At 38.2% G+C, this 21,595-nt stretch overlaps 2 protein-coding genes across 3 annotated transcripts in view; both read left to right on the plus strand.

The window, feature by feature from the left end:
* Window positions 1-121: 121 nt before the first annotated feature.
* Window positions 122-7,968, plus strand: cab39l1 (calcium binding protein 39, like 1). Its single transcript, XM_042493062.2, has 9 exons — window positions 122-486; window positions 1,002-1,149; window positions 1,233-1,397; window positions 1,502-1,620; window positions 2,449-2,617; window positions 2,705-2,764; window positions 2,847-2,912; window positions 3,439-3,582; window positions 3,781-7,968. Exons 2-9 carry the CDS (start codon window positions 1,033-1,035, stop codon window positions 3,970-3,972), a joined length of 1,032 nt encoding a protein of 343 aa, XP_042348996.1. The 5' UTR covers window positions 122-486; window positions 1,002-1,032; the 3' UTR covers window positions 3,973-7,968.
* A 7,506-nt stretch (window positions 7,969-15,474) lies between these two features.
* The window catches only part of gpc3 (glypican 3), a 139,592-nt gene continuing 133,471 nt past the window's right edge, over window positions 15,475-21,595 (plus strand). Inside the window, exon 1 of one of the 2 annotated variants that reach the window (XM_042493550.2) lies at window positions 15,475-15,953. In XM_042493550.2, coding sequence (XP_042349484.1) covers window positions 15,797-15,953 — 157 coding nt within the window. In that variant the 5' untranslated portion in view covers window positions 15,475-15,796. Of the gene's footprint in view, window positions 15,954-18,935; window positions 19,038-21,595 lie in introns of those variants that run through there. The other variant, XM_088081347.1, reaches the window with a different exon arrangement.

A 21,595-nucleotide genomic window follows, 5' to 3' on the forward strand; every position in this document is an offset into this window, starting at 1 on the left:
CGACATTTGTGAGCCCTGAAACAAGCACACCTTCAGCGGAGAGGGCGTCACCACAGCTTCCCCTTGTTCAAAGTGATTGGCCGACATTAATGTCGGTCATTTTGTAAAGCAAAACATACCCGCCCAGTGTCCCCGGGATGCGGAGAGGACGAGAGTTTCAGCAGAGGAGAACAGGGAAATGAAGTTGTCAGACAGGCCAGCCAAGCAACTCTCGTTTTACAACTAGGCAGCTAGCAAGTTAGGTAACAGACGATCACGAGAGGAGAGATTTAGATGAAATATCACCGCTATGAAGGTCGACCGTCTGAGCAACTTGTAGCTACAGTTGAAACACGTTAAACAACTGCGGCCACAGATCTCAGATAACGTTACGGACTGTTCAAATTAGCGTTACAGTGGAAAAAAGAAAGTGGGGACAACTTGCTAGCCTGCTAGCCAACCTTTAGCCACCGAGCCTCCTTCAGCTTCAAAACTAGAGTTCAGTCGGTGAGTCTTGACAGCTTGAGCTGAATATTTCAGCAGTGTGTTATGTGTGTTTTCCATTGTACCCGCTGTCCTGACGCTAGTTTGCCTGTTTCTTGCGACAGCTAACTAGGTCACCAGCTAGCTCAACTTTGCTTCTGTAACGTTGACATTGTTGCCGTCTTGTTCCCCGTCATATCCTCGTTTCGCTTAGACAGTCAGCGTTAAACTCGGCGGGGTTTATGTGAGCTTAGAGAAACTATTAATTGAATAAAACACGTCGTAGAAATGTTACTTTATCGCTGTTATCTTTGGAAACTAATGTAATGTTAGCAGTGTTAGCTGGCTGCGTGTGCTGTCATGGTCTGTTACACTGGAACTCAATAGTTTAACTTCGGAGTGTCGATTTTCAGGATATCTTTGCTGTATCGTTGCTCTCTGTAGGTGAGAGCTTTGCAGCCATTTCCTCATGCAAGGAGGTACAGGAAGTGCTTTAATTGCATGTCATAGTACTCTGAAACACTGTTTTATTTAATCAGAGATTTGGGCTCGGATCACCAGTCTGCAGCCATGCCTTTTCCTTTTGGCAAGTCTCCGAAGTGTCCAGGTGAAACAGTGAGGAATTTGATGTGCCAAATGACATGCTTGGAAAAGCTGGATGCTGGAGACAGCAAAAAGTTTGAAAAGGTTTGTCTCATATTTGAAATTTGTCTATTATGCTTAACACCAACAACTAGTCTAGCCATCACCTGTTTGTTTTTTTAACTAAGGTTGTAGAAGAGGTGTCCAAAAACCTGGTTTCGCTGAAGGAGGTACTGAGTGGAACAGGTGACAAGGAGCCTCAAACCGAAGCAGTGGCTCAGCTTGCACAAGAGCTGTACAACACCAACCTCCTAATTTCTCTCATTGCAAACCTGTCAAAGATTGATTTTGAGGTGGGGAAATTGTATTTATTCTCTCAATCACTTTATGTATGTGAAAAGTATTGATCCTTTTGCTGGACACTAAAGTGTTTTTTTTTTTTTTTTTTTTATAACAGGGGAAGAAGGATGTGGTTCATGTGTTCAGCAACATCGTGAGACGTCAGATTGGCACCCGTACTCCCACGGTAGAATACATCTCTACGCAACAACAGATTCTCTTCATGCTTCTGAAAGGGTAAGTTCATCTTTTCAGGATACAGGAACTTGATATTTGATACATGTTTGATGTGCTTTTAATACAAGTACAGTTATGTGTATTAAAGGCAAGTCCATCCTGAGATCATTTTAAACAGTGACCAAATATTTTTAGATACTTTTCAAAATCTCTTTTAGTAAAATCACTTTACCTCAACTTACCTCGTGATTTTCAGCATTAGCCTGTATGTGTTTCAACAACTCCCAGAGGAACGAGCGGGAACTTGTTGTATTCAGCTGTGGGTAACAAATGATGAAGAGAGTGATAGCAGCGTGCAGGTCTTTCAGCCGTAAAAGAAACTGAGTCATTCTGCCTGCTTGAAGAACGACGTGTCTAATGGCTGCACTTCATTCTGGTCGACTGAGGCTGTTCTTAGTGGAACAAATGCCACTTTTCATGTTTTTGAAGACTGTTCTAAATTGTAATGTCTTTGAAGAGGACTATTCAGTTTGAATGTCAGACATGAACATCAAAACAGGACAGTAAACACTGACATGTAAGATGATTGTTCAGCTAATACCTTCCCTTTTAGCTGCATGCTGAATTGTCATCAGATATATATCATGCACAGCAAAATACCTCACCACAGAAAATAAGGCATAGAAGTGCAATGCCAGTACAAATACAAATTTAATGCCTCATTGACGGTGTTAAAAGTATTTAGGGTAGATTTACCTTCAAGTGATATTGATTTTTAGCTGTTTTTGTTTCTGTTACATCTACAGAGTATGTTTCATAACTTGCCTATGCTGTAGTCTGATGATGCAAATGACGTGGCACGGGCCTGACATGTGTTAACGTGCGCAGATATGAGAGTCCAGAAGTGGCTCTGAACTGTGGAATGATGCTGAGAGAGTGCCTGCGTCACGAGCCTTTGGCACGGACGGTGCTCTTCTCTGAAGACTTCTACTCTTTCTTCCGTTACGTGGAGCTGTCAACCTTTGACATTGCCTCAGACGCTTTTGCCTCATTCAAGGTACGCTGCTGTATTTTCTCTCTGTTTCCAGCATCTTCCTACCAGCAGCTCTTATCTAATATCTTGGTCTTTTCTGTTCCCACTCAGGATCTCCTTACAAGACACAAGATTATGTGCGCAGACTTTCTGGAGAACAATTATGACAGGGTGAGCATTCTAGTCTGGATTTGAATCTTTCATAGAAACAATGCTCATGCTGTGTCTGACACACTTGTAAAATGTCTATCAGGTGTTTACAGAATATGAGAAGCTGCTGCATTCTGAGAACTACGTCACCAAACGACAGTCTTTGAAGGTAAAAGCTCCTCTGCTCTATCAAATCAAATGTCTTAGCCACAGATTTAAGTTTGACGGACTCACTTACTTCAGGTGATTGTGCATTTTAAATGGAAACCGACCGCTTTTCTACTTTCCCCCCTAGTGTTTCAAAGTGGTATTATTGTTGGCGCCACTGTATCAAAGATAACCGTATTGTTGCTGTTTCTGCTTCTGGGAATAATAACTGCAAAGAACTTACGTTGATGCTCTTTGGTAACTGGGGATAGCTACTGATAGCTGCTGATAGCTACCAGGGAAAACAAAAGTGCTATCCTCTTCCTGTTTTAGTTGCAAAATGGTTGATGGATATCCTCTGTGCCGTAAATCGAGCCTTCATTTACCCGGTGACAGGATTGCTTAGTGTAAATGCAGATTGTGTCATTATCCTATAAAAAAAGCATTGTGAGATCAAAATTTACTTCATGATGTTAACTTAAAGCAAAGTGTCTATATTCACTTTAGTTTATCAAGGTACTAATTTCATTTCATGTTTTTTTTTCCAGCTGCTTGGAGAACTTCTCCTGGACAGACACAACTTCACTGTCATGACGAAATACATCAGTCGGGCAGAGAACTTGAAGCTGATGATGAATTTGCTAAGAGACAACAGCCGAAACATCCAGTTTGAAGCGTTCCATGTGTTTAAGGTCTGCTCATTGAACATGTATTGTTACGGCAGTAATTTACTGTTTAATAATCTAGTTTTATTGTGAAATGCTACATATCTTTTTTTGAGAGAGAAAAATGCTGCTACCATTATTCTGTAAAGTACTGAAAGCAGTGTTTTTAAGTTCAAAATGAAACTCAAATTGTCTGTTCACATCAACACTCTCCCCTTTTTAAAGGTTTTCGTTGCAAACCCCAACAAGACTCAGCCTGTGCTGGACATCCTGCTGAAGAACCAGACCAAATTGGTGGACTTCCTGAGCCACTTTCAGACCGACCGATCGGAGGATGAGCAGTTCTGTGATGAGAAGAACTATCTGATTAAACAGATCCGGGACCTGAAGAGGCCCACGGCTCCAGAGGAAGCCTAAAGCGGCAGAGACGACTGTTCCATCAGGTGGTAGATGTACAGGTGGTGGCTGGAGCTGCAGAGAGAGTCTAAAAGACATGCTTCATTAATATTAACTACAAAATATAGGAGAAAAAAAAGTAAAGATTACTTCCTTCACTTTCTGTTTTTTTTAGTGTGGATATGGAGGTGATTTCCATCCAGCAACCTGAGTGGGCCAAGAACTGTTATTTAAACCATAGTGCTTCTTCTTTAGCGGTAATGAAATGCATTTAGTCCGTTCTTGTAATGTTGGACCTTACACTGTTACCCTTCCACATACGTTGTTGCTGGCTGAGACCTTAGAATGATAAAAACATCACCCCATTCACACCCAACATGTGTTCTTGAAAGTCTTTCTCAGAAACGTGTCTATATTTTAGAGATTGAGACACTGAAGAGAAGTAAATATATTATTTTTCTAATGTATCTTCATGGTAAACAGTTTAAAACATACAGTAACCCTTTTCTCTGAATATTGTTTAGTCTAACTAATTGCATAGGTTTGGTTTATTGCCTTATTGTAAGCTGTTGTGTTATACAGGGACTTAAATGCTCTTTAGAAATACGGCTTTGGCAGGGTGACACGTGGAACATATAGGCCAGGTCAGCACATAGTAATTTCTGGTGATTTAAGGTGTAGTTATTTGGCCTTTGGTTGCATGTGTGAGGTTACAGGGGTCAGAAATGATCCTGCAGTGCTGTACTTGCCGATGCATTAGCTGGCACAGGAAGAGGAAATCAAAACCGTAGAGGAATCAATTAATTGTGCTGTGATTTTTAGGCTGCGCTCAGCGAGGCTTACATGACTGAAATAGAAACAAGGCATCAGATAATGCTGCAGGGTACCAGCTATCCATTCAGCGCTCACATGGACAGCCAGGATATACCAATTGATCTCACTGGGAGCACTCCATCTCAACCACACACACAGAGCACAGATAGACACGATTCTGTCAAACAGTAACATTTAATGTAAGGGTTTTTAAACTACTTGATGTATGCCAACTCAGGCATTTCTCCTTTACAGCATAAGCACTGCATAACACAAGAAATACTATTGCAGTTTACAGGGAGGTGTTGCCCGTAACGATGCATCATAAGTATGTTACATTGTAAATTTATCATAAGAGCATTATGGCTGAAGAAACTTCATACTAACTTTCTTCAGAGATTGCTATTTTCCTGAATAACTTCCCTCCTTTCCTTTTGATTTGACACATTGAACACCTGCTACACTGGATTTGAGAATTGAAAAAGTGTTTGACTGGAAAACTTTGCTTAAATGGACAATGTCAGCTATAAGGGATAGTTCTGATTTTTGGGGGTATTTATCCGTTATCCATAGTCAGTGTTACATGCAGCAGATGGCCCTTTGCAAGCCCCCAGTTTGCAGAAGCAGGCAGAAGTACCACCATGGAAGCTAAGCAATGTTCTGCTGTGGACAGGAGCACCTAAAAAAATAATATTTGTATAAGTGTACGCTATATTTCGAATATTTTCACTGTCTTATCATGCCACCAAACTGATTTCTGACGGAAAACTGAAACCTTTATTTCGCTCTACGAAAAACCAGACTCCATTTAGAAAGACAGTCATTTTAGCTTGCTGAACACAGGAGCAGCTGCTGGTCTACCGCTGCCTCGATCAGTTTGTGTTACTGTGTGACTTCAGTGAATCTGAATTAACCCTTTAAAACACCACAGTCACAAAGTAACACAAACAAACAGTGATAGCGGCAGTAATAGACCAGGAGTCCCTGTATTCAGCAATGTTAAATTACGTTTTTTTCTCTGTGTAGTCTGGTGGCTTTGAAAAGAGTGATATATCGGCTTAGGATCCCCTTCAGAAATCGCTGTTTGACATCAAGGTAAAGTGGTAAAAGTATTTTTAAAATATTTCAAATGTAGTGTACACTTAAACGAAGATATATATATATGGGTTTTTTTTAGTTTTTTTTTTAGGTGGCTTAAATACATATTGCGTCCACTGCAGTACATTGCTCATCATCCGTTTCGGCACTCCTGCCTGCTTCTCTGAAGTAGGGGTGTGCCGACTGACACCTGCTGTGTTTAATACACTGACTATAGATAATTATCTTTTATAACCACACCTAAAAAAAATCTAAACTAACTATTTAATCTTATTAAACTCTTATCCATTTAGTGAGTTACTTTAACACCAGATAATACAAAAAAAAAGAAAAGAGGGAGGCAGATGCTCACGTGCAGGACCTTGATTTTCACATTTTTTTCTTCTTTTCTGATCATATTCCTATTTTAATAGAATACACTGTAACATACCTGTGACGCGTCAGACAGCACATCCTATCAGATGTCAACACATTGTCAAAAAAAACACATGCACTTTTAAAACAATAGCGAGTTTGTTTTGGTTGACAAGCACTGAATTTGTTGCGTTCCTCACGTGCATCACTGATTCGTTATATTTCTTTAAAAGACTTCTGTTGAAATAATTGCCTTACTCTTGCCATTGTCATGAAAATGGCATATTAGGGATTGCAAGAAATATGTTGTCTGTGCGCACAGTCTTCTAGTATATACCTCATGGGATTTGAGTTTGCAAATGCTGTGTTCTCTTTCCTCTCCTTCCCCGACGAGATATTTTATTTGACAGTTTCAAATTCACAGCAGTGGTTTTGTACGCATGCCTAAACTTGATGTATATGTTCAAGCCTGAACAAGGACTGCGACCTGGTTTTCACAATGGAAAACTAGATTTTTTAAACTTAAATATTTCATTGGGTGGTGCCAGACACACGTTAATTCATAATGAATTGCAGTGTGGTACTTTGTGATGAACGTTGCCTTATTTAAAGACATTTAATGGATCGCAATGATTATGTAAAATTCCAGACCTTTTTAAACCAAAGTCGATATGAAAAGGGTAAATATGTACATTTCAAGTCCCAAATGCATTACTAGTTTATTTCCTAGATCCACAACTAGTGTAGCGTTATCACCAACTACATTATGCTCTAATGTGAGTGTTATTATATATTTTAATATTGATCAATAGACTGCACTCAAAGTAGTTTTTCCAGTTGTGGTTAATTAGGTTTTTTTCAAAAAATCACTATTTGGTCCACTGCACCGGATAGTCACAGGGCCAGCAGCGTCAGGCCTTTACGGATCCATAATATAATTTGGGAACTCTGCTGTGAATGTGGTACATTATGCACAAATAGACTGAAGTCCTGCACACAGTGCACCATCATGTCACCAGTATATGAAAGAAAGTTTGTCTGAAAGTGTGTTTAAGTTCTCAACTCCTATGTGATTATTTAATGTGAAACAATTGTTTTAAAACTATATTAATACACTGGGCTTAACCCACGTGCACAAGAGTCATTATTAATATATCCACAAGCACAAACAAACTTACAGCTTGCTGACAAACTGCTGCAAAACAGGCTGTAATAATATACATGATTTTCTGACTGTTGTGTAAAAAAATAACCCATTTTGAACTTTTTTTTTTTTGAAAATCCAGAATATGTTAATTTGGGTATTTTAAGTGTGCACAAACTTTCTAAAGAATTGAGTTCAGTCATGACATGCACTTTGGGAAGGACATGCTGTACACAGTTGTCCCATCAGGGGGAGCTGTTGGCAACAATTGGCCCAATTGCATTGGTTGTATGAAAGCATTTCATGTTTCTATTACCCTACCTCTAATTCTGAGTATATAAATATAAATCACTGGCAATATAATGTAGATTACAACACAAATCCCTTAAGATCAATTCTATATATTTCATGATTTAAAGTTCTCTGTTTCAATATTTGTTGTGCTTTACTTTTTTTTTTACTCTGTTGCCTTCTCCCCTCCCCCCTTCTTCTCTTTCCACACTCTGGATATTTTCTTTATTTACCATGGGAGCGAATTATATGTACATAACTTTATAAAGGATAAAAGTGTGAAAGCATTCATGAAAATAAAACTTTATGGCAATTAATTTTTGTGTGGCCTCAGCGGTTTAGTGGATACAGCTACTGCTTTTAATGAGCAGCAGCTGGAAGGCCCCATGCAGTCAGGCTCACCCACACAGGTGATTTCACTCAGTGTACTTGATTAGAACTCTTCTCATTACCGATTGGGTGTGTTGCATGTGTTATAGTAAATCAAACCTTCATCTTTCTAACTGGTACATGTACTTCTATGACCTCATTATCAGCATAGCTCCACCCGACATCCACCTGAGCCAAAGTCTAATCAGACAAGTGAAAACACCTGTGTTAGGACTGTTTGGTGCATTTTACATGCTTTTCATTGTTTTTATTTATTTTTTTAAAATAATAAATATATTATATATTTATATAATATAAATATTAAATAATTTTGACAGTGTCCATGCACATGGCATACATTTTAGCAGGACTGTGTGTTTTTGTTAAATCTTGTAATTTCCAGCTCAGCTCCTACAATAAGTCTAAAATACACCATGTGAACAAGATTGTTACATTCTTATTGTTAAGTGCAAAAAAATGCGCCACTGAAACCCATTCAAAGTGCAATTTTTGATCCCACAGCTATCAAAGCATCATAACATGCACTGTATTATTTCTGGGTGTCTTTCTGAGCCCTGCAATGTTGAGGCAAGTCACTGACAAATCCCAGGCTGTGATAATCATTATAAAAAAATAAAATATTGTCAATATACTAAATGCAAAGTAGATTTATTTTCACCTAAAACCATAGTGGCATCATGACAAAACACAGGCATTTAAAGGGTTAACATTTTTGAAAATGAATGAATATTTAATATTTGATAGAAAATGCATTTGTGCATTTTGTGTGCAGAGCGCTGTGAGTGTGAGTTTTTAAAACTGCACACAAAAAATAAGAATGTATAAAAATCAATGTTGCTGCTAATCATTCAATCATCAATCATTGACATATCCTAGGCTGTGATAAAAAAAATAGGTAAATTAATAAATAAATCTACACAGCATGTAGTATATTGGAAATGTATCTTTTTTTTCATCTAAAAACACAGTGGCATCATGACAAAAAACTGGCATTTAAAGGGTTAACATTCTGAAAACGAATGAAGATTGGATATTTACAATTAAAGCCTGATGTTTGAAAAAATTACTTAATGAAAGTAGAAAATAATATTAATTATAATACTTTTTTTTAAAGCTTGATTTTGAAAATCACATTTTTTGCGCACAGCGATACAAGTGAGTGTAATATTAAAGAGGGCCCTAAGGGTTACGTAACCTAAGGGTATAATTCTGAAGTTTATCTTTACAAATGTCTACATTAATAAGACTTAGTGTTATGTTCATAACTGATCCTAGAGAGCACCACATTGGTTTAGTGTTTGGTGTTAATGATCATTCCAAAAGTTTCTTAGATAAAACATTAAAATATTGAGTGAAAGGTTAAATTAATGTGATTCTAGCAGGGAACATTCCCACAACATCAGGTAGTGTTACCTATAAGTTGCTATAATGTTTTAAAGAAAATGTTTTAATCTAACGTTCAAAGAACCTTTTCAGTATGTTTATCATTCAAATAATGTTTATTTAAGGTTAACTGCGGCCTAAGGCGTAACGTTTTAACTGCAACATTCTGAGGATGTTTTGTTGATGTTAAGAGGGGACAGATCATACAATGTTCTTTTATAAAACGTTCCCACAATGTTACATGAGAACAAAGGAAGAGCATTTTCAAAGCAACATTCAGAATGTGTTATTTAGGACTGAGATTACAGACCGTTTTAAAAAATAAAAATGTAATGTAACGTGATCTACTAAGAAAAAAAATGATTTGCTGTTTATAGAGAATGTTACTCTAACCTTGAGAAGAGCGTTTCTGGGAACTAAGAGAAAACTTGCTGCTGAAAACATTACTAAAACATTGCATTGTACCATTCTCAGAACATTTTTAAAACCAAAGTTTGCTAGCTGGGTCAGATGTCATGTGTTCTATGGTGGTAATGATGCGTGGATGTGTATTTGCCTAACTTGTATACATTGAAATCAGTCAGTCGCTGCTTTGTCAAACCTATTTATCCAGTGATGCAAATGAATATAGCTAAAAATAACCCCTCCTCCCAGTTTGTAAGCCCAGTTCAAACCAGTGGGACACATTCCATCCTACCAGGAGGTATCCAACGTGAGGCCTGCTCTATAGGCTGCCAGTCTATTGTCTGTGAGGAGATCAATTATAATCCCTGCAAATTTACCAAAACTAAAAAAAAAAAGCATCATTATGCCTCAATGAAACCAAGCTTTTTTCCTCTTAAAGTCACATTTACATTCACAATGCACAATGATCTCCCATGCATGAACTAAACCCTTTTCTTTTTTTGCAAATGCGCTTGAAATGTTTGACCATTATTAACCTTCCTCTGCTATCGCTGGCAGCCGTCATGAGATCAGACATGCTGGCTAAGAGAATCAAGTCAAAGCGGGCAGCTGCAATTTATTTCCTTTAAAGTGCACCAGTCACAGCCTATAGAGGCAGAGAAAATACAGTATGGGAAAGTAGGTTAAAGTTCACTCGGGGAAGAAGGCAAATAAGGCAACGCTTGCAGCCCGTTCCCACCGTGCAGGAAGTGCCACCATGCTTTGGAAAGACTGCAGCTCTTGGTGGTTGGGATCTCAGTAAACTGCACTGATGTTAATAGCAATATTATTGAGTGATATTTGTGTGCACATGAGGCGGGATGGTGGAGAGACGTGTTCCTGCAGACAGCAGAAGACTATGTGGGGGCAGGGTTTACAGGGGTTACAGGTCACAAGCCTCCTGGGTTCCTTTGACCAGCAAGGCGCTGTGAATGGATGAGCTAGATGGGTTCACAAAAACTACCCGCGCTGCACTCTGCAAACTGTGACTTTGCAAGGAAAAGAAAAAGTTTTCCGGGGATGTTTCAACAGCAGAAAAATCTCCATTTGACGCCCAAAAACCGAAGAATCGCACGTTTCTGGGAGGATTAAAGGACGGCATCCGCAAAGATTGCGTCGCCTGCGCTCCTCTCCCCACCCCCACTAAGAGAAAAACAACATAAAAGATGCTCTCACAATTTCATGCATGACCGAACTTTTTGTTTGTGCAAAGAGGGTGGCAAAGAGGGCTGCAGAGGGTGCAACATCTGCGGGCTAAGGTACGGACTAATATTGGGAGTTTTCTGCAGGATGTGTAGCAATAGTGGATTCAGTCAACGGTATGAACCCCAACACAAAGCAAAGGTAGGATGTGTTTTTTGTCTTTTTTTCAGCACACATTAACGCACGTGATCTTTCTAGTGTTTAAACGTGTTTGTTTAGTTTTAAAAGCTTTTATTTTGAAAAATGTTTGTTATTTCTCCTTATCGGGCTGTTGGTCCGTTAAAGAAAAAAACAGCATGTTCTTGTGCTTTAATCTTAATGTGTATTATGCATTATTAAGATGAGTTGAAAGTCAAACTCTGTTTTTTGTTCTTCCGGAGTCACTAACTTTTGTTTAGGCTACAAGAAGTTGATGTGTTGAAGTCTTTGTTAGGTTCACTGGCACATCGGGCTGATCCAGACTCTTATTTTAATAATCCGTGAAGAAAAACAAATCCAGCCTCCCACTGTTTACCAGCTGCTGTTTATGTTAGTTACGTAACTGTTTAAACGCGGACGTGATTGAGATCATTTTTTTAATTGACGCGCTCATCGTCACATCACGAGACGCTGTTGGCGCCACTTTGTTAAAGCTGCACGCAGAGCGCAAAGACCACATTTACACGCTCATTATAGCTCAGTGATATAGTGGCCTTATAGAAGAGAAGAGCTCGCAAGAAAATACATACGTATTGTTTATTTTAACTTTTTCTGCTCCTATTCTATGAAGCTAGAGCCTCAACGTTTTAACTCCCCCCACGTGTGTGCTGTGCAAGGACAACCAGCAAAACAGGGTTTTTATCCCAAATAACCAGTGTGATTCATTAAAAACTAAAAGTGAACTATTAATTGAAATATACCATTTATATAAACTTGATTAAAGCGTTTCAAGCAAATACTATTTTTCAGAAATGTTTCAAAATCTTATTAAATTGTGATGTAAACTCATAATGTTGAAAAGTAAACTAGATTCAGGCCTACTCATGTTGGCTGCTAAATAAGAGTGGTGGAAGTACTCAGATCTTTTAAGTAAAAGTACTTCTGTGTGGAAATACTTTGACACAAGTTAAAGTCCTGCATTCAAAATCCTCCTTGAGTAGAAGTAATTAAGTTGTACCAAAATGACTTAAAGTACTCATTGTGCAGAATAACCTATTTCAGAATAATATTTGATACTAATTACTGATGCATTATTGTGTTCATCACTTTAATCTTGCAGCTGGTTAAAGTTGAGCTCACTTTAATTACTTTGGGCCTACTGTTGGGTAGCTTAATCATAATAACACGTACTTATTTATTAGTTAATTTCTTTTTGGTACTCTAAACCTACAAAGTAACTAGCAGCTAAATTTCTCAAATAAATTCAGTGTAGTAAAAAGTACAATATTTGCCTTTAAACTGTAGTGAAGAGTGTTGTAGTGTAAAAGTATAACGTCGTGTAAAGTAGAACAATTTTAAGCTTTTTGTGCTTAACCTGACCATTCCCAGACCATTCCCATTTTAAGAGGAAATTGTGTTTTCTCGACTACATTTATCTGACACCTGCAGATTAAGACACGAAACTAAATTTGACTATACATTTGCCCTTTAAAAGTCAAATTAGAAGGTATATGTCGTTTTATTTAGAATAACTTTGAAGTCAAAACATTTCTAAGTCTTTGTGTTAATGATGTAGTGATGAATGAATTATCCACCTCCAGTCTCTAAACAGTGCAAACAATCTCAAATGATGTATTTTAAAATCATTCTGCTTTTCAATTTTAATTGAATTAATTTAATTTTTCTCAATTTTTTTCAGACCTTTTTTCAGATGTGTGAGCAGAAGTTTAGTGTTATTACATATTTTGAAATGATTCTGCTTCTCAATTTTTATTTTTCACTTTTTTTTAGGAATTTGCTTGCAGATGTACGAGTAGAAGTTCAGTATTATGTATTTTAAAATTATTCTGCTTCTCAATTTAATATTTTTTAATTTTAGGAATTTGCTTGCAGATGTATGACCAGAAGTTTAGTATTATTATGCATTTTAAACTTATTCTGCTTCTCATTTATCATTTATTTATTTTTTAAAACTTTTTAAAAAGAATTTGCTTGCAGATGCATGAGCAGAAGTTTGTTTTATCTTTTAATACGTCCCTGATTGTACAGGTTTTAATGACCTGCACACACTGCATAAACGGCAAATCGCCCAGCACATGTATCCATTCTCCAATACTGAGTTATAGGATGAGATTAAATATTTGTCTCCATATGTCACTATCAATTGATTTTGTTCTGTTACAGATGGTCCAGACTGGAAGCATCTTGCCTGGAGAACTGGAAGTAATCCAGTGCATCAATCCGCTCTGACTCCTTCTGCCTCCTTATGGTCCTCCAGCTAAGGTGCATCTAGTGTAGTTAGTGAAGTAGTTCAGTATCTACTGCCCTAGTTGCTCCTTCTGGCTGGAGGGCTTGTTCTTTTTTCAGGATCTCAAGTATATTTCACTACATCTGGCCTGAAAAATACTCCTGTCAGCTGGAGCCAACATGTTCTTTTTTTGCAGTTTTTATCCCATAGAAATCATCACCGATAACGGACAGACAGGTAGCACAGAGCAGTTTTATCTTAAAAAACTTTAAAAAAATAAGAAAACATTGCTTAAAAGAGAGCAGAAATATCCCGTCAGTGTGTTTGTGCCCTCAGACATCTTTTGTGACTTTCTGACTCATAATAAACGTGTTGTTGACTATGCAGTTCCAAAGTGCTCACAGTGCAGGTAGTACACTCTGATCTACTGCAGTTTGTGCACTTAAGGTATTGCAGGTCACCTTCCCTCACACGGCAGCCTGTTTACACTCGAAGGTGGAACTCATGCGGGTTTACAGCGAGTTTTGTTGGTTTGCTCTCAGCTTGTGCCAGTCTCTGCTGTGCAAATCCATGCAAAGCTCTCTGTTTCTCAGACGTGCAGCCAAAGGAAGAGATTTTTTTGTTGTTTTCTGTTATTCCAAGCTTTGATGAACACTTGAAAGAGTAAAAATCATATTAACCGCAGGCACAAAGAGCAGCTGTTATTTTTTTTTGCCCCCTTGTTGCAGTCATGTCAGACTCTACAGGCATCTTAGCATTATGGTTGACATTGCTGCTTGTCTCGCTGTTTTCAGGTGGATGACTTCACAATTTCAATACTACACAAAATGGAAGAAATTGCACAGTATCCATCTGCAATCCGCCAGATGCTGTGAACAGCTTTACATGTATTTGATTGTAATTTGTGTAGAAACATGCAGGTTGTCAGACTATAGATGTGCTTTTCTGTGGTTTAATAACCTCTTAAAACCAGGATTGACATCAGTTTTCTTGTGCTGCATTTGCATGCCTTTCACAAGCCTTTTTACCTGAGCATTTTTTAAAAAATAATTTCTGTGAAGAAATGTCTCACAAATTACAAGAAATTAGCAACTGGTGATAAGAAAATGACTTGAAAATTATTACAGAAAATACACAGATAAATAAAAATGTCAAGAAAACTATGTTTATAACGATTATAATTTCTGTTAAAAAAATATGTTATAAAACTAATATAAAAAACTAATAGTAATTTGTTTTCTTTTTTAAATATTTTATTTCAGCATGGTTTTTGGGGGTCATCTTCATGTTTATTTGTGTTTTTATGCTTTTTTTCAGGTGATTTTCTGGTAACTTTATTTACTTATTTATTACAAATTGTGTGTTATGTTTTGTTAAGTTGCTCATAGTTTTCTTCCCATGTTTTTTTTTTTTAAAAAAAAGAAATCAAACCAAGTTTCGAAGGGTTAACTCTGTTCAATCTGCAGAGAATGCGAGTTTGAAATGTTTCTGGCTTCTTACGTGCAGACTGAACACTAGGTGGCACCATTTCAGCTTTATTGGCCCTTTGGAGCTTAGTGGAAGAAAAATAATTGTCCACTTAAGAAGTGAAGAAGAGAGATAATCAGTGTAAATAAATGAAATGTCATTAGATAACGTTTACAAATTAAATCTGTGTAAGTAGTAAAGATAAAAAAGGGGCTGTTATGTTAACTTTTTTCAGGTTTGTACACATTTCTGATTATCCCACCTGCTTTCTGTACACTTTCTCCATGTGGCTGAATAATAAAAGCTCGTTTTCAGATCATGTACCAGGATTATGTGTCATTTTTATTGTGATATATGTGCATCTCCAGGCCACACTGCGCGCCCTAATTCCATCCTATAACACACACTGCCATTCATCTAACAGCTCGTGCACCGCATCACGCTCCCCTCCTTCTATCTCCACTCCTGCAGCCACACAATGTATCAGCTCGCATCACTACTATTACACGAGAGGGGAGATCTCTGTACGCGCAGGTTCACGCTGTGACGCGCGCTTTTTCGGAGGGGGGCGCGCGCGCATGTATTCGGGGCTCGTTCATCTGTGCAGCGAGCTGAGAGTCAGAGTGAAGAGCGGCTCAGAAGTTATCAGCATCGGCTTCACCAAGAGGCTCAACCGAGAGGGCTTCCCAAGCGGACGGAGCGCAGAGGAGAAAGAAGAAGAAGAAGAAGCGCGAGGATGCTGATCAGTGCCGAGCCGCGAGCTGCAGCTTCACCTCATCAGCGCAAACACAGGATGCTCCTGTAACTTCTAATGTGTTGAAGTTCTGTTTGTTGCTATATTCAGTCCGGGTTTGGTGTCTGCTCCGCCTGCCATGCTCGCTCTATCAGTCCACGGTGCGCTTTTTCTGTGCGCCTTCCTCCAGCTGTTCTCCCTGCCTGGCGGACAGGTGCCGACCTGCCAGGAGGTGCGCGCGGTGTTCCAGTCTTTGCATCCGGGCTCCAAGTGGGTCCCCGAAAACCCGGTGTCAGGTAACTGTCTCCAACTTCAAGCTTGCGCATGTAGCTCCACGGGTTTTACGCACATGATGTGGTGCCTGCATCCTCAGATTATCTGCTCTTGTGTAGCAGCTCTGACTTTAAACACTGATTCAGTTCCACTGTTTAGTTTCAGATCAGCTCTCTGAAGCCATCAAGCCTTTTCATACACACCATTTCAAGGCTGCTGACTTCTCTCAGCTGTGAGAGCCAGCCCACACACACTCTCCATCCCTCTGGCTGGACATTTACCAACCTGTTTTGGGAAAAAAAAAATCTGTTGGCCACGTTAAAAGTATCTCGTTGAAAATACAGGTTGAATTATATAAACCCATCAGTTAACTGTTGAATAACAAGCTTGCACAATTGATTCTCTCCAGTATTGATCCAAAGCAATCAAGTAAAGGCAAGTGGGCCAAGTAAACTAACTTTGATTTGGTCAGTGCTTGGAGCATCTTTTTGCATGAAGAAAATGATGGACTGCGCACAAAGAAACAGATCAGCACTCTTCCTTTGTGAGAGTTGATTAATAGTCATGTTCAGGCCGCTCTCTTGGCAGCTTTTCCTCAGCCACATTGTCACAGAATATAGATTAGTGGTGTGAGATGAATTGTGACCACCCTGGAAACAAATCTGTAAAAGATACAATCATCCAAAGGGATAATTACTGTTCCCTGGAGCTCAAATGTCACTGACTCTGGCTCAGTTGAGAGGGGAATGTGTGTTGAGAAACTTGACTTTTGAGGCATGAGAAGAAACCCACGGAGATAATGGTGTAATAATTCAGGTGTTAGTGGGACAGAGGAACAACTAGAATGCTGTTTTGCAGAACGCAGCATGTTTGTGCACTGCTGGAGCCTGTTGCATGCATTCTGATTCAGTATGTAAATGGAGATGCCTCTCATGTGGCTGAATCACAGCCAGCTGCAAATGTTAATTGGGTGTTTTGGTGTCATGTCAGCACAGGGAAGTGCTCCAGGTTAACAGTTTTCCGTCCGTTCTCAGCATGCAATTCTCACTCGACTCACTCCCACCGGATTCAAAGTGGTTTACCAAATAATGCTAAATGTTCCATGAACATCGAAGAGTGTAATGAATCACAAAATGATTCAAACCAAACAGCAGGAGAGATGTTTGGTGCACTTTGAGGCATATTTTGTCATGCTCCCTCTACCTCTATCAATCTCCTATCTGTGGGTGCACGCAGCTCCAGTCGCTGCATCTCTCTGTGCAACCACCTTTAATCACACAGCCTCCACCCAGGCCATCAAGCATTTTATCTGCCAGTCAGAGGGGGAATCAACATAGCAGGCCAAGAGAAATATTTACCCCCCACCCTCCAAATCTGAGGCAGAGCAGCCCAGCTGTGCACCTTCACTGAGGAATCGGCCTCCCTGCACTCCAGGCGGCTCAGAACCATTACTTACCCTGGAAATCAATCCACCAGTCAGCCAAAAGACAATCCATCCTGGCCAGTTAAGAGGTAGTTTAGTTTACACAGTCCCTTGATGCCCACGGGTACTCTACCGCAGATTAATTGCTGGTTTTATTAAGTGAGCTGGTAGTACAGTGCTTTAAGTGACTGGTGATAAAGCACCAATGCCATACATGTAAATACAGACATTTTCTAAAGAAATGTGTTGCCACAGTCTGTACAGGGCCTCACATAAATACATAGGTTCACAAATACATTATACACCACATGACTACATGAAAAACATCAGATACTTCCACATTTATACACACAAACCTATACATAGAGCACATATACATATGCCAGTCGATGGTGTGTTTTGCTATGGCAAAGGACAAATCCAGATTTATAGATTTATGTAAAACAGATTTGAGAGTAAGTGGACCTGATGTTCTGTTTCAAGTCCTGAAGACAATGAATCCTCTTTAACAACATAAAAAAACATGCATAATCTTTGATTTACTCATGATTTTTTCCTAATTTTATGAATAGCTGGAAAACTAGCTAGAATGAACATGCTTTTGAAATGATGACATGTTAAGTCCACTAAAGAGAGCAATGCATTAATTCTGTTTTGGGTCTCAAAGACAACAGATGTAAAACTTTAAATATTCCCCCAAAGTTTGTTCAAAAGAAATTTCTTTGGAAATGTCTCTATTTACATATATGACTTTGACTTACACCTCTGGCTTCTAACTGAACCTCCAACCCTTTGAACTCTGCAATAGAACTGGTCTACCTGTTCCTACAGTGGTATTTTTGGTTATTGTGATGTCATTTCTTTGCGTGGGCCTATCTGCAATAGCTCTGTATAGATAGATAGATAGATAGATAGAAAGATATACTTTATTGATCTCAAAACTGAGAAATTGGGATCAAAACTGAGAAATTCACTAAATAGCTATATAAATAGCTATATAACGTAAGCTCAAACATTATGTTAGTTAATAAACCATCATAATTGATAAAAGTATTAAAGTTGTGTCATTAAAAAGTATATATATATTTTCCATCAGATTTAAAAAAACAGCAACAACCCAACAACAGCAAAAAAAAATATTATGCAAAGGATTTGGTAATGTTGAGACATAGAGATAATATTTCTTAATACCCAGTTATTTGAAATATGTACATCACTTAGTGTTGGAGTGAAGCTGAAAATTAAGTTTAACAACTTTCCTCAAGAATAGCATATTTTACCGCTGCATGATGGTCTTTTTTCATTTAACAAGGCTGTCTTTGCTGTAGAAAGACACAGATACTTTTGAAATTGGTGCTACATGACCAGAGAAAACAGAGATAGAACATTTAAAACTAACCGAGAGAAGAAGTCAGCGAATTAATCCTATAGATTAGACTATTATTTCAGTATCTGAGAGGAATTTAAATAATTTAGAAGTTATAGAGTTTTTCTCTTCTTTTCCAATCTATTTATTCATATACTATACATATACTAGTCATTTTGAGCCACACTTCACACCACACGGTGGCGGTAATGTACCATAACGTCGTTTACAAACCGAAGAAGAAGAAGAAGAAGACCGGCAGTTTGAGGACAATATGACCACTGGCTGGAATAAACAATCTCAAATTACAGCTAAATGGTAAGCTAACATATTTTTTGTTACTGGAAACAACTGAGCGGAGAAATATGCGACACAGCAACAGAAAATGAGTTAATAATTTGGCCGCGCTGCTTAGTTTTACCATTTAATCTCAGTATTTTCAGCTTCTGGTTTTCAGTAGAGAAACAGTATGGCGCCGCCTCTTTTTTTATTAACTGGTGTTACAGCTAAACACCGCACCAAATATTGTTCTTAAGACATTTTGGTGAAAAAATAACCCATGCGGTAACATAATCTTGGTTTATATTTGTTCAGCACTGCTTAGTTTTACAGTGTGCTCTGGTTTTATGGGCCTAAAGTTACTCTTACCCCTAAAGTTACAGAAATGAATACAGTCTGCATTTGAGAGCTGTGACAGATGAGCAGGGAGATCTGGCTGCTGTTTATCACAGTTCATTTACACATAACACCCACACTGCTGTGATCCAAAGCTGGTTGAAAATCGTCAAAATATCCTTTTAAATATGACTTTTTGGCAAACAGCATGAATATTTGTTCATTTGTACCTGTATAACAAATTAGACATATAACATTTCCTTACTTGGTGTCATAAAAATGGTTTCTGATCACCTTTGTCATTATCTATCCTTAAATGTTAAATGATTTTGTGACAAAGAGAGGGGTTATCGCTTCAATACCTTGATTTCGGGTAAAGTCTGAACAAAAGGGAAAAATGGTTGATTTTGCAGCAAATGTTAGACATACAGCAGTGCAACACCAAGGAAGTAAAGTAAATGACAGCAAATCATGTGAGTTGTTATAAGAAGCCCAATATGAGTGGCATTATAGAAAACAATTCTTTGTCCCTTTGAGTCACATGTAACAAAGAGTTTTGCAGAAAACTGTACCAATATAGCAACAGTGAGACTTAAACATCAAAGAAAAAAACCCTCTCTCTTACATTCCCAACATGTGCTAACTGTTAACATTTGGAATAACATAAAGCAATTCCAGATATTCTGCAGATGCCCTAAATCCTCACAGGGATATCTGGACCCCATATTTGGAGCTACTGTAGTAAAATATAAAAGGATGTGATTTCAAGATGTGGGTTGCCACAGAAAAAAATGTAAAATATTTCTATAGTGTGTAGGCTTTTTAATAAAAAAATATCCACAAAGCATTCAGCTAATATAGCAAAGGCCTGCAGTGAGGACATCACATGGCCTTGGCTGTGTGACACAGAGGCTTTCATATAGTAAAATAGTGAAGGTCTCTTCATGCTGAAACCAAATATTTTCGTAATGATAAGGCGTGAATTCAGAGAAGTGACGCTGACCTTGTAGAATTGAATGTGATGTGATTTGTTTGATGGAGTAATGTGCAACAACTGTTGTTCCCAACCTTTGTGGCTTGATGTCTCATTTTTAGTGGTAGCATATTTCTACCAGCTGTGACCAGTTTAACCGAAGAGTTATGTCTTTGGTCTATATGGACACATTTTAGGGATAAAATTCTGTATTTATCACAAAAATAAGCAAATATTAGAGGACAGTCTGACAAAAAAACAAAAAACAAACAAAAAATCCCATAATTTGATGTATCACACATGTGTTTTCTGCCTTCTTATTCTCTTAATCATCTGTGCCCCTTTAAATTTGTCTTGTGACTTTGTGTGGGGGTCCTGAACCACAGATTTGGAACCACTGGAATAATCTAATATGGATTTATTGTTTGTCAGTGTGTATGTGTGCAGAAAATGTTGCATTACCAAACATTGCATCATCAACAATGATCACATTCTCTGCTTTCGCTCATTCTTACAAACGGCGATAATATATTCCATTTATGTGGAGGATACAGGATCCACATACAAGCTGTTGCAAAAGGTTTCATTATTATAAAAAATGCACAAAGTCATAGATAAATTACATTCTTCTTTTTTTCATTTGAAAAATGTGCTTTGTTTTTCAAAAAAAGTGACACATTTTAAACTTTCCAAGCATGTCTCCAGTATTTGATACTGTCCTTTGTATCCAGAGATGACATTGAAACGTCTTTCATCATTCTAGACAAAATTTAAGCAATGCATAAAAATTTAAAAAGTAATATCCTGAATGAGACAGAGTTATGGTGCCAAGCTTGCACTTTAGGTAGGATTTCCATAAATCTCAGCTCTTCCTCTTCCGTCTTAATGAGCTTTTGTTTTACATTTTGCAAAAGCATGAAATATGCAGCCACTTCTCATATATTTAGTGCATTTTTGGTCCTATTTTTTGGTCATCCATAATATATCCTTGTCATTAATTTATACAGAACAACCTGAAGGTTTGCAGTCATCTTTTATAATTGTTCCGAAGTTTGTGCTTGCTAAAAATTTGGTGAGTAAATGCGAAACAGGGGGCTTGCTGTACAGCCTAATGCAACATGAGTTCTTCATTGAGGCATACAGCTAATAAAAGATTGATGAAGTTAAATGTTGAGGGTGGCTTGCTGTGATTTGAAGGAAGTATCACTTTCTGTGTGTGTGTGTGTGTGTGTGTGTGTGTGTGTGTGTGCGTGTGTGTGTGATGGGGAGCTGCGAAGTAGCCTGTATT

This window comes from Plectropomus leopardus, chromosome 8, assembly GCF_026936395.1.
Source record: "Plectropomus leopardus strain MGB_pleo_1.0 chromosome 8, ASM2693639v1, whole genome shotgun sequence".
In the NCBI taxonomy this organism is placed as follows: Eukaryota; Metazoa; Chordata; class Actinopteri; order Perciformes; family Serranidae; genus Plectropomus; species Plectropomus leopardus.

Excerpts from the sequence above, each read along its gene's own strand:
- cab39l1 (XM_042493062.2), top strand. The coding sequence starts at position 1,033 with ATGCCTTTTCCTTTTGGCAAGTCTCCGAAGTGTCCAGGTGAAACAGTG. Across the intron at positions 1,150-1,232 it reads ACAGCAAAAAGTTTGAAAAG|GTTGTAGAAGAGGTGTCCAA; the intron begins GTTTGTCTCATA and ends TTTTTAACTAAG. Across the intron at positions 3,583-3,780 it reads AAGCGTTCCATGTGTTTAAG|GTTTTCGTTGCAAACCCCAA; the intron begins GTCTGCTCATTG and ends CCCTTTTTAAAG.